This window comes from Grus americana, chromosome 4 (genome assembly GCF_028858705.1).
Source record: "Grus americana isolate bGruAme1 chromosome 4, bGruAme1.mat, whole genome shotgun sequence".
Taxonomy (NCBI): domain Eukaryota; kingdom Metazoa; phylum Chordata; class Aves; order Gruiformes; family Gruidae; genus Grus; species Grus americana.
In genome coordinates this window covers 25,749,777-25,762,029 of record NC_072855.1, presented here as the reverse complement: position 1 = coordinate 25,762,029, position 12,253 = coordinate 25,749,777, and the positions used below count along the sequence as shown (strand labels likewise).

At 44.2% G+C, this 12,253-nt stretch overlaps 1 protein-coding gene across 2 annotated transcripts in view; it reads right to left on the bottom strand.

Moving 5' to 3' along the window:
• Positions 1 to 6,639: 6,639 nt before the first annotated feature.
• Positions 6,640 to 12,253, bottom strand: part of UBE2K (ubiquitin conjugating enzyme E2 K) — a 45,209-nt gene continuing 39,595 nt past the window's right edge. For both annotated transcript variants that reach the window (XM_054823629.1, XM_054823628.1), the window contains one exon: positions 6,640 to 11,972. In XM_054823629.1, coding sequence (XP_054679604.1) covers positions 11,898 to 11,972 — 75 coding nt within the window. In that variant the 3' untranslated portion in view covers positions 6,640 to 11,897. The remainder of the gene's footprint in view (positions 11,973 to 12,253) is intronic.

The following is a 12,253-nucleotide window of genomic DNA, read 5'->3' as shown; positions in this document are numbered from 1 at the left end:
ACTCTTCTGCAAGTTCCCAGCCTTATTTCTGCAGTACGGAAGGAAACGAGCAAGTTTGGGGCATTTGCAGCTGTTTGTAAAGAAATGAGTTGGGGCCACAGCAAGAGGTCAGTTCAGGCTTGTTCCAGTTGAGATAACCTCACTTGGGCTACAAAAGCTGAAGGAGCAGCCATGCTTACTCCAGTAATTGGTAGGAGCAGCATTGCACCTGAACTCATATGGCATCATATGTGCCTAAAGATGATGTGAGCATGCTCCTCAGAGCCTTGGTGTCACCCACAGGTGCTTGACACAAACTGCAGATGAAGAGTTACTGGAATTTACTGCCCACAACAGGCAGCATACAGTGATCATGCCATTGCCTTGGGAGAAGTCCTGCTAACCTGATGGAAAGACCTTTCTGAACCTCAACAGAGCATCTTCTCTCTGTTTCTGCCCAGTGTGAGTCGTGACGAGGGATCCTTGTCATGATCAGGGAAGTGTGACACCGCAGATGCTGGGTGTCATGAGCCAACAGGAGGAAGAGTCAGGACTTGTTGTGGCCCCTTTAGATTTGGCAAGAAGCCATTCAGCTTGGAACCTGGTGGATTTATCAGCGTAGTTAGATCCATGGTCAGCAGAGCTGAGACAACCATGGGCAACACAGATGGGCAGTGCAGTTGGGTCCTGTGTTACTTGATGAGGAGGGACAGCCATCAGGAGACACATCTGCTCTTCAGTGGGAGCACAGAGGTTGTCTGAGATAATTTGTAACTCACTGAAGTCATGCTGGCAGCAGTGTAGTCTCAGCACGCGTCAGCTGAGGCAAGAAGCACGACCAAATAGCTGCGTACACTGAGCGTCCCCCTCCCACAATGAGACTGTTATTTCAACAGCCGCAAGAGCTCAATGGGCGTTCGTAATGCTGCAAGGCAGGTGTGCTCCAGAACAAGAAAGACACGTTTTGCTCCTTCAGGCATTTCATTCTCCTTTCATTGCCCTGGAAGTGGAGATTGATGTATGTTGATCCTGATGCACCAAAGCTTCTGAAGCAAGAGATGGTGGGTGATTATGGCAGTCCCAGGCATGAGCTGAGTTGCTTTGGTGTTGGGTCCAGTTGCTGTAAAGCAGGTGGGTTATCACTGTGTGCTCTACCAACTTCATAGGTGATAATCTGATTTCTGACCTCAGCGTGGCACAGTTGCAGCAGCCAGCATCTGGCTGGGCAGTAAGTGTATGGAGCCCTACCTTTGGCAAGCTGGGACCTTCAGAGTATTTTGTCCTGTGGTACAAGCCAAGACTCAAAATACCATTTGCTTTGCTATATATTCATGTGAAATGGAGCGGGCTTACGCTACTGGCAGATGTCTGAGCCGTCAGTCCCCTCCTCTCAGGAGGTTTACCTGTCATCCCCAGAGCATGGGCAGGGTGCCTTGCACGGACACCACGCTGCTCCCTCCTGCCCACAGACAGGCTCTTCTGTGCTTCCTGCGAAATTAGGAGAGGTTGTCACTGCCCAAGTGATTCATGCCATCACCTCTTAGCTGCTTCCATCCCTGAAGACGATGAGAGGAGCAATCTGTAGTCTGGATAAATTATTCTAGATGGTGGTAGCAGAGATTGCTGTTCATCTTTCCTCCTGACATTACACCAGGACAGGATTCAGGCTGCTGGGGCATGGACAAGGAAGCCACTCTGCAGACCCTGGGAGTGGATGTGACCGCAACAGCTCTGTACCTTTCTTTAGTGCCCCTTCCCATCCTCTTTTCTCAACCTTCCTGCCACAGCATGTTGCTTCCCAGCTATTCTTCAAAGCCCTTTTGACTGTATCCATCCATGCCTGCACGTTGCATCTTCTGCATTACCTTCTCACTTTCCTCTACATGGACTTAGTTTCTAGCATAAAAGGAGTTGGGGAGAAAGAGGACTCCATGCTGTGATTTATTTCTGTTGCTTCTGGGGGGGGGATGCATTCATGGTTTATCAGACTCTGCTTTAGTGACAAGATTTCAAACTCTGCATTTCCCACAAGGACTGTCCATCCATGGTCAGAGTAGGTGTCCTCCTGCTGTGGTTTAACCTGGCAGGCAGGCAGCTGAAACAACCACACAGCTGTTCACTCACTCCCTGCCCCGACAGTGGGATGGGGAAGAGAATCAGAGCAAAAAGGTAAAACTTGTGGGGTGAGATAAAGACAGTTTAATAGGACAGAAAAGGAAGAAAATAATTATAAAAGAATATACAAAACAAGCAATGCACAGCACAAGTGCATGCTGCCCACTGACTGCTACCCTGTTAGTTCCCAAGCCACAATCACCCCCCAAACAACTTCCCCTCAGTTATATACTGAGCATGATGTCATATGGTATGGAATATCCCTTTGGTCAGTTGGGGTCAGCTGTCCTGGCTGTGCCCCCTCCAAGGTTCTTGTGCACCCCCAGCCTCCTCACTGGTGAGGCCGTGAGAAGCTGAAAAGCCCTTGATGTGGTGTAAACACTGCTTAGCAACACCATCAGTGTGTGGTGGGTTGACCCCGGCTGGAGGCCAGCCAGTGTGTATCATCAACATTATCCTCATACTAAATCCCAAACACAGCACTATACCAGCTACTAGGAAGAAAATTAACTCTATCGCAGCTGAAAGCAGGTCTCCCTCATTCAGCACAGGTTGTTTCTGTTACTCCATTAAAGGGGGAGTTGTTTCTCACAGTGCAAATTTTGGCTCCAGTAGCCTGTGTGTTACCAATAACATCACCCAGTCTGTGAGCCACATGCAGTCATCTTGGGAGCTGCTTGAGAGTCTGGCAACATGCACTGAATGGCCAAATCTCCAACTGCTTTAGGGAAAATTCCTGGTCATCTGGACTATTACAAGCTATCACAGGAGATCTGGCATTTCCCTGCCCCCAAAAGAAGTGTGTATTTCTAATCCTTTCTGGTTTACCACAGGTGTATGAAACCCTCACAGACAGTACATACCAGCTCATGGTGGCATTTACAACCCTGTTGTGTTGACCATGAGGTAGACATGGTCAGCACTCTGGCTGTCCAAGTTTCAAAGACATCTCCATAGTAAGACATCCATCAGAGCATAGCAGTGTATATAAATGCCTAAAGGGGAGCATCTAAACAAACAGAGCCAGGCTTTTCTCAATGAACACACATAAAGTTGTGCTTGGAGGTACAGCCTTAGAGAAATGGGTGGTTGATTTATTTTTATTTGGCTCCAAATCCTCTAAAACGACGATGATTGTTTCCATCAAGCATTACTTGAGCTTGGTCTGCTATATACAAAGTTGTGTCAAAAGCTTTACCTTGCAGGAGGAGCTTCCCCCTCTCATTTTTGCTTTCTGCTGATCCTGAGGGTTTTTGCCACAACAGTGGTTCCTCACACCAAGCTGAACATGCCAGTGGCACTCGGATCCAGTAAGGACAGCATGTGGGAATAATGTAAGGGCTTTTTTGTATAATCTCCTGCAACCTTCAGGCACTGACCCTGCCAATGCCCTGACACTGCAGCTGTTACCGAAATCCTTCTAAGTAGGATAATGGAGGGAGCTTTCACCTACTTAAAAAAAATTAACAAACCAATATATTTATTTTCTTAGGGGTCAGGCTGGCAGCAACTTCCTTAATGTCCAAGCGCTTGCAAGTGTGGAGGAAGCCGGCAGAGTAGCAGAGCTGAGTCAGGGGTACTCTGCTGTTGCCTGGCAAGCGCAGCGCTGAAGGGACGTATAGCACGTAGGGGCCAGGCTCAGCCTACACACAGCTGCGTCTGGGTGGGCACTGGCCCTGATGTCCAGGCTGCAGGGTCTCAGGGCTTGTCTGGGCTCGCAGTCCAGCGCTGCCTGGGCTCATGGTGCTGGACAGGGCCTGTGGCCCACTTGGCCACCTCGCACAGAGCAAGAGCCCTGTGGGGCAGAGAAGCACCTAACTCCCGCCCTGTGCCTCTGCCTGTTTTTAAATGCATGAACAGGCAAGTGCTTATTCCTGAAGCCACAGATTCTCGTAATGCATACTCAGCATCATGGCCACCTGAAGCGTGAGTCCCGAACCTCTGCCTGGTGCTGGGGCCACAAGCCTGACCCAGCCCACAGCAGAGATGGGAAGAGGTGCCTCTTCCAGGGGAGCAGGGGCCTGAAAGGGGCCCTGGGAAAACTTTCCTGTTTCCAGGCCTAACTTATCCCTGACCCGTTAATGCCAACCTGAGACCATGTCCCCTGTGCACAACCTGGCCCCACAGAAAGGCTGGTCATGGTGTTCACCCACTTGATTCAGCATCCCCTTGCTCCATCTCCTTACAGAACTCTGCACTTCCCCTTGCTGAACTACTCAGAGGTGAGGAGAAGGGCAAAAGAACAATATGAAGAACTCTTTCCTTCTTTGTTCCTAAGAACCTTTTGGGGTTTTTTTCACCTTTGGCTTGTCTGATTCAGTGAACTTTTGGAAACTACTTTGTTCATACATGTCTACTTCTAAGTAGCTCTCTCTTCTGACAAGCGTGGCCCAGGGACAGATCCCTCCTTGCATTTTTGATGCGGTGCAGACCATTTAAGGACGCGAGTGTGGAAGACACTACACTACGGAACATGTATGCCAAGCAAAAAGGGAGACCAGCCCTCCCCCTTGCCCCCATCCCAGCAGGTCACTCACCTCTGGGAAGCTCAGACACAGGCTTCATTTCTCAGAATTTGCCCCTTTACCAGTAAAAACCATAAACATGAGGGGGTTTCATGCCATTTGAACGGACAGCTTCAGATCCCCTAAACCACTTTCTACACAGATAAACCACCTCACATCCAACACAGCTTCCCACAGCACTGTAAAGACATGTTGGCCACCACTTCCAGGAGCACCTAGGCCCTGTGTCTGGTGTGTGTTCTTCAGCCTTGCATTTAGGGAAATTTAAACCTGTAGCAAGGATATGATTTCCAGTGCTGTTGCTTCGTTATGGAAGAGACTCAGCTGCCAGGCTATTCCTGACTGCAGTGTGAAACGGGACCAGCTAGTTCTAGGTCTGCTTTTTGAACCAAAATCCACCTTGGAGCACAGCTGGTTCCTGGCTTTTGGGCTGTTCCTGCTTCAGGGAAGCCACCCTCATACCCAACTCTCCAGCCCAGCAGTGGGTAAATGTTTAAAATGGGGACAGGCAGCTTTGCCCTGAAAGAGCCAAGGGCTGCTCCCCTCATCCAGTAACAGAGCTCCGCTGCAGGGAACTTCCCAAACCTCTCCGACAGGATGGGCAGGAGCCTCAACTACTCACCGCATAACTTGTTCTTAAACTGCTAGCTGTGAGAAGAGTTGTTTTGGGAGAGCTGGTGGAAGGGAAGAGACCAGGGCAGGGAGAGCAAGGCACCAGCTGTGCACAGTCCCTTTTCCCACCCCACGCCCTGCACCACACCTGTAAGTGGAGGCAGCTGTACACCAAGGACTCAGGTTGCTGAAGGGTCTGGTGGCTCAGATAAGATCAGCACAAAACCACTTTTCTCCCACCTTCCCTCCAGCAATGCCAGACTCATTTTTTCCTCAGCATCCCAGCCAATTACCCTTTATTTTACACCAGGCTGTTACAAACCCACCTAAAGACTTTATGTATTTCAACACAAAGCAGCCACTAAATGAAGCAATGTAATTTATTTGACATTATACCAGACACGGATGCTCCAGATCCAGACCCAGACTTGACCTTAAAACAATTTAAAATCCTGGATTTGCTGTATTGGCAGTATCAGCAGTACCTGCCTGAGCGCTAAACGTGTCAGTATTACAGCTATTGAAACAGAAAATGAAGTACAAGAGGAGTCGAGCTAGTAAGCACTATTAGTCCATTTCGACTGTGAACTCGCTTCCAGTTTTGGGGTGCTGGAAGAAATTACAAGGCTGTAGGACAACTTTGCAAGTATTTCAGTATAAAGCAGCTCACAGTTATTCATGTCATAGTAGCCTCTAACTACAAAAGCAAGGAAATATGGATTATTTAATTTTTCTAAATGAATGGGCAGGCTAAGAGAAGCATCCCTCACCAGCTCCCTCTACCTTACCCCTCTTAATAAATGAGGTACCACAATACAACATATAGTAAATTTAAACAACCCCTCCAATCCTTACACCACTATGTTGACACCGTAAAGCTGTGCAGCGCTGTCCCACTTAGCAGAGCCTGCCTGGAGAATTGCAAACCCCAACCTGCCTGGGGACAGACACCCCCCCCACACCCCGAAACAGAATTATGACCAGCTTCACAGCTGCTCCTACCTTCGGCTGGGCAGGCGCACATTCTCAAACAACTGTTGACCGAGTCATGCAAGCGACTAGTATGTACCAGTGGGAAACAAATCCCGAGTCGTCCTCTCTACCAGATTCTTCCTACAGCGAAGGAAGAGGGGTGTTCTTACCCCACAGGCTGCACGTCCCCCTGGGAGCACAGACTGTCATTTGTTATATAAAGTACCAACTTTAAAATGCACAAAATGAAATGAGCAGTGCTGGAAAATCCAAAGAAAACTTTTTCCCCTGTGAGTTACCAACACAGTGAGTTTCAGACACGGCCCTTGCAAGGTGGTGTATATGTACATGTATTTCTTAGGCTCTCACAGGAGGCAATCCCAGTTGAAGTAACGCACGCTTTCATTACACAACTAATATTTACACAATTCTCCTCTTCAAAAATTTTTAATCACAAACTTGATCATCCCTTTCTCTCATTACTGACATGGAGGCAGTATATACACCCTGTAATTTCAGAACGATTTGAATTACCAGAAATAAAATGAAAACTGTTTTCAGGGAAACATGCATTTATTGTTAAGCATTCCCAGTGAAAATCAACATCTTTTAAAATGTGTGTTTATTAAAAAATCATTTGTGTACAAAAGTGTTTGTGTAGTTTTTATTTTCAAGACAAAAAACACTGATGCTGCATTCCAGCCCACCCACTCCTCCTGTACAGGAAGTCTGATGCTCAGGAAACCAACCTCCTGCAATATTTTTTATCGGTAAATAGTTTTTAATTAGAAAAGTCGAAATTTAGGATGGAAAAGGTAAGTGAAAAGCAGGGTTCTTCAACAGTTGACATCAGCATTCGCATGATGGCAGCCTCCTTCAGACACCACAACAGAGCACCAGCAGTTGCCACAAATCGTAAAATGGACAAGTACAGCATTTTCACAGTACATTTCCTTGTCTGTTGAGTCATAGATCTTAACTTACATTATCGATGAATGGCTCAGCACCATAAGCGATCAGCTAGCTATTTTGATGCCTACAAAGCAGGTAACAGCAGAGAAGGAACATCACATCACAGTACAGTGCAAATGATTTGCAGGAGTTTGTCCAGTGAGAAGAAATCTGAAGTCGAGTTGCTACCTACAGAGCACTGCAGCTGGATAACTGAGCAAGAAGCAAAAACGCATTAAAGACAGCTGGTCTTGTGAGTCTAATGATGAATCAGCTCATGACACCAACGCCACAAACAGGAAGAGAAAGCTACGTGATCTACCGATGGGTTTGGAATAGATCGGAAAACTAGCAAGAAAGAAGTGACTGCCCCTTCGCCTAGCCACAGGAGAGCCTTGGGCCCGGAAAATCAGGACGGTAACAGTGAAAACATCTACATTTTTCCCAGAAAAAGCTTTAGGCACCCAAGGAGCATCTTTACTTTCATGCTTTAGTTCTGCGACGCAACAGACGGCATGATGAAATGTGTTCTCGCTATCTAGTATTGAGTCAATTGCTCATTAAAACCGTACAAAAGCAACTACCTGATCACAAGTCAGTGGCCACACTCCTCAAGATGCTTCTCGTCAACTCTACCAACAAAACACAGCAGGAAAGGACACCCCATCTTCTCGTCGCATCTGCTCATCAGCAGACATTAAGTAAAACTAACTTTCACTGTTAAATTATTTAACGTTTCCCCCTTTGGGCAAGCATCCAAGCCTAAGTTAGCTTTTGTTGGTATTTAGGAAGGAAGTGAGGGACACGCACCGAGTTAGGTTTCCCATTACACTGAAAATGGAACCCATCACCTTCACAGTATATGACCAATGCAGTAAACAAGAACTCTCACTTGAAACTGTGTTTTGATTTCCCTCCCCTTCTCCGTTCCAGGATTCAATAAGCAATCCATATGCTCTGAAGCGCCGAGTCTCATTCACAGCTGTTAAGCTTAAATTTGCATAGTTTAAATGTTTCTGTTACCCACACCACATAATGTAGATTTGGCATAACAAGGTAAGCTTCTTTCTGGCTATTTAATTCCTCCTTTCAGACAACAACAACAAAGATCCTATACTCCTTATGTCAGTGTTCCAATACTAATTTACTTGGAATACAGTTGAATACAATGATAATTTAAAAAAAAAAAAAAACCAAACCAAGACATATTCCTACACCATTAGTACCTAATTGCTCAGATAAATACTACCAAACCAATTATAGTCAAGGCTCTGTGGCAAGCTTTTTTAAAAAAAAAAAAAAAGTTAAAGTTTGGAATACGCAGAAAGAATAGCACTCAGTGCTGCATCTTTCCAGAAGGATATGTTCCTAAGTTTTTGTCTCCAGAATGTACCAGTTTGTCAAACTGAGAACACAGCCTGTTCACAGAAGCAACGGGAGGAAGCTGTGAATTTGGTGAGTGGGGGTGGGATGCAGTCAGGGCTTTTGGCACTCACGGGAACAGCAGAGGCTTTTGGCAACAGGAAAGGGCATTTCTCTGCCTTGGAACAAAGCTGTAGTTTACTTTTGGAGGAACTAGATGAGAAAGGAGTTTCTTGTTCCCCACCAACAAAACAAACAAGGGATAAACCACTTTGCTCAATGCACGTTAAGACCTTCAGCAGTGAAATCTGATCGATGCTCTGGCAATCCGTGAGCTTCATTATCAATACCATGTTTAGAAAAATGGAGTCATTTAGACTTCCAAATTACTGTTTCAAGCTGTTGTCTTACACAATAGAGGAAGACAACACAGGTTTTATTTGTACTTGGGAAGCAACTGTACCCATGTTTTATGTTCTTGTTGTAAGGAAGCAGTAGATGCGCAGCCCAAGTCCACAGCCGGAGCGGTCCGTGTGGCACCTCCATGTCTGTGAATGCCCAGGGCCCTGCATATAGCAACGGTCAGTCACACAAAACACAGAACTACCATTTTGTATGTACAAACTCACAAGGATAAACTGAACACTGACAGCAAAATTCCCAGGGCTCAGCCCCAGCTGCAGTTAAACTAACCTTGTACAATATTATCCCTGTATTCAACTCTGATAATTACCAAGAATACAAAAAACATTCCTTATAAAGGACTCACATGTCAAAATTGAGGGACTTCAGACCACAGATGTCTCCTTAATGCTGGGTCACGTTTCCTTCCCAGCTCAGTTCTTGAGAAGCTTCCCTCCTGCCAGCATCTGAGCTAGCATCAAGGTATCTTTGCTACCAAGAGCGTGGATGGAGCACAAAACTCAGTATCCAACATCTATACATAAGGGGAAAGGGGAAGATGAGTGTTTTGCAGTAGAGAAGAAAATGAGGTAACTTCATGAGAGAACTAAAACTTGACAGGGCATTGTTTCAGAGGTGACCAGGTTCACCTAAGAACCATTTCCTCTTTTCTCCCCCTCCCCCGGCTTCCTTTATCCCTTTACATATTGTTGGAAAAACCTCCTGTTCTTAGGAGACTCATCTTATCAAAAGACACGTTCAGAAGCCCGTAACTGAGAAGTTTTATGTCCCCAACAATGATTTCCAAGTTCTTTCTTTTGATAAATAGCAGCGAAGAACAAGGGAAAGTAGTCAGCAATTTATAATTACCACCAGGGTAAAAAAAGGTGTTGATGTAATCAAGAAGTTCTTAGCCTGTATAACAGAAAAGACAGCAACTTGAGATTAACACAAGTGGCATTTTGCCATAGTTTCCTACCGTCCCTGGTTTTCACCTAGCAAACCAGCTGAACAGTAGCAGCTTCTTGTTAAAAAAATAAATAAATATAAGGAAAGACAAAACAACTCATTTCCTTTGGCATCATTGCAAATGATTTACACTAACTCAGGAAAGCCCAAGAAAACTGATCACTGACTACACCTTAAAAAGCAGTAAGTATAAAGACTAAGCAAATGCATTTAGTATTGCACTGATATGAGTTCAAAGTATTTACTGCCTGTGCCCTGAAATATTTTAAGTTTGGACACAGACAGAGCAGTCCAGGGCACGTCCCTGAACTAGCCAGGTCTCTACAGCTCTATTTTCTGGTTCTGTTCCCCTACCACTAAGCCCCAAAATATTTACCAGATACAATAATGTTCCTGATTTCCTCTAGTACAATTTATAAACAGACTGTCTATGAAGTGTGAAACTATTTCAACTTGTACTTCATAGCTCCAGAAAAATCCCCAACAGACAAATATTTCCTTTCCCCACCCCACTGATCCACTGTTTCGGAGAAAAAACAGTTATGGGAAAGATGACTTAGCACTCCATTATCCACCATCCCCACTCTCTAGTCTCAGGATTTCTCTAACTTCCTTGTCAGATATATTCTCAAAAGTTAGCATCATATTCACAAAGACATTACAGCTCTCTTTAAATAGATGTACTAGTGTTTGAAGTTGCAAAACTAATAATTTTCAAGCTTTTGCACTCGGGATGAAATGTCATTTTAATACGAATAAAAAGACTGACTGTATGTACAAGCCAAGGTAAGATTTCAGTTCTCATTTATCAGAAACATCAATCCAAAAGAAAGCTAAATTGAGAACACACTTCTACTTCTATGTGCATTTGAAGTATGTACAGTAAAAACACCAACACAGCCTCCATGTGTCAACTAGAGAAAAATGCAAGCAAGGATGAATTTTAAAGTACCTGGTAAGCAATCCTTAAATTGAAGCCCGAAATAAAGCTAGAAAACCGCTGCAAAAACCAGCTGATTGCATCATATCAAGTACTCAAAAGAAATTTTTTTTTTTAATTTCAGTATGCTAGATCTGCTTTTTCCTCCTTCAAATCCAGTAAAATCATACTATCCAGAATGTACTGAAGAACATTTTACATCTATTGACCACAAAAAAAAGGAAAGAAAACCAGCTCCATCTTTTTGTGCTATATCCAGGCATACTCCTTACGAGATTGTGAAGAAAACATGATGGGTGAAAATAATTACAGATAATTCAAAATATATTCTTTAAATGGGAGCCTAGACTACTGTAAATGGCACACATAATACCCACGGATGATGAAACAATCTAGGGAGGATTTCTAGCTGTATGATGTAAAGGGAGAGGAGAATCAGGTTTCCCAATTAATAAGCTAGAAAGAAACCGGTTCTGAATAGGTCACCATTTGGAACTTTGGGTAAGTCTTGAAAGTCTTTCAGGAAAAAAAGTTACAAGAACACTCAAGTATTCAATGGTGCTCTCTTCAGCGACCCTACCTAATATGTCTATTAAGTACAAGCATGCAAATATAGGTCAATCCACAGGCACATAGGATCCATGTTTAAAAAACAGTAAGATAGCTGTGATGAGTGGCACCAACAATTTTGATGACTAACACTCAAAAATGTTGCTTTCTGAATTACTAAATCAAAATCCTGAAGCAAGTTCCTGCTAGTCTTCGTCACACTGCTAAACACTAAAGTAGGCATGTTTTCCCCCATTATTTTAGCTGAGCTCAAAGAATTTTTACAATATTTAGTAAGAAAAAAAAATTAAAGTATTTCCCCTTTTTAAATTTACACAGACGTTTAATTAGCTTTATTTACAGAGCGGTTTTTTTTCAGTCTCCAATAGTGCCTAGATAGCATCATCAGGCAAGAGTGCCAGTTTTAAAAGAGAATCTATATAGAATCCTAAAAATAACAGATGGTGATGCTCCTCCAGAAGGGGCAAGCTGGACTACTGAAGCAGCTCTCTCTACATGGCTCAGTTACTCAGGAGTAATTCTGTTGCAGTCTCTACATCCCATGATTTTGAAGACAAGGCCACTATTACTGCATTCTGCAATGAGAAAACAAAAGCAATAATATTTTCAGTGTGTGAACCTGCAGTTCTGAGAAGTGGAATGAAAAGTTCACAGATTAATCGGAACACGTTAGAAAAACTGTTTAAAAAAACCCAACAAAACAGGGTAGCTCACAAGATTTACTAATAATGTAGTATTTTAAAACTCCAATTCTTAAAAATAATTAGCAAACCAGAATAATTAAACCTACAAAAGGTCATGGAAGTAGCGAGTCTACTGTAGTATACTCATGAATCCCTGTATTTATACACATATA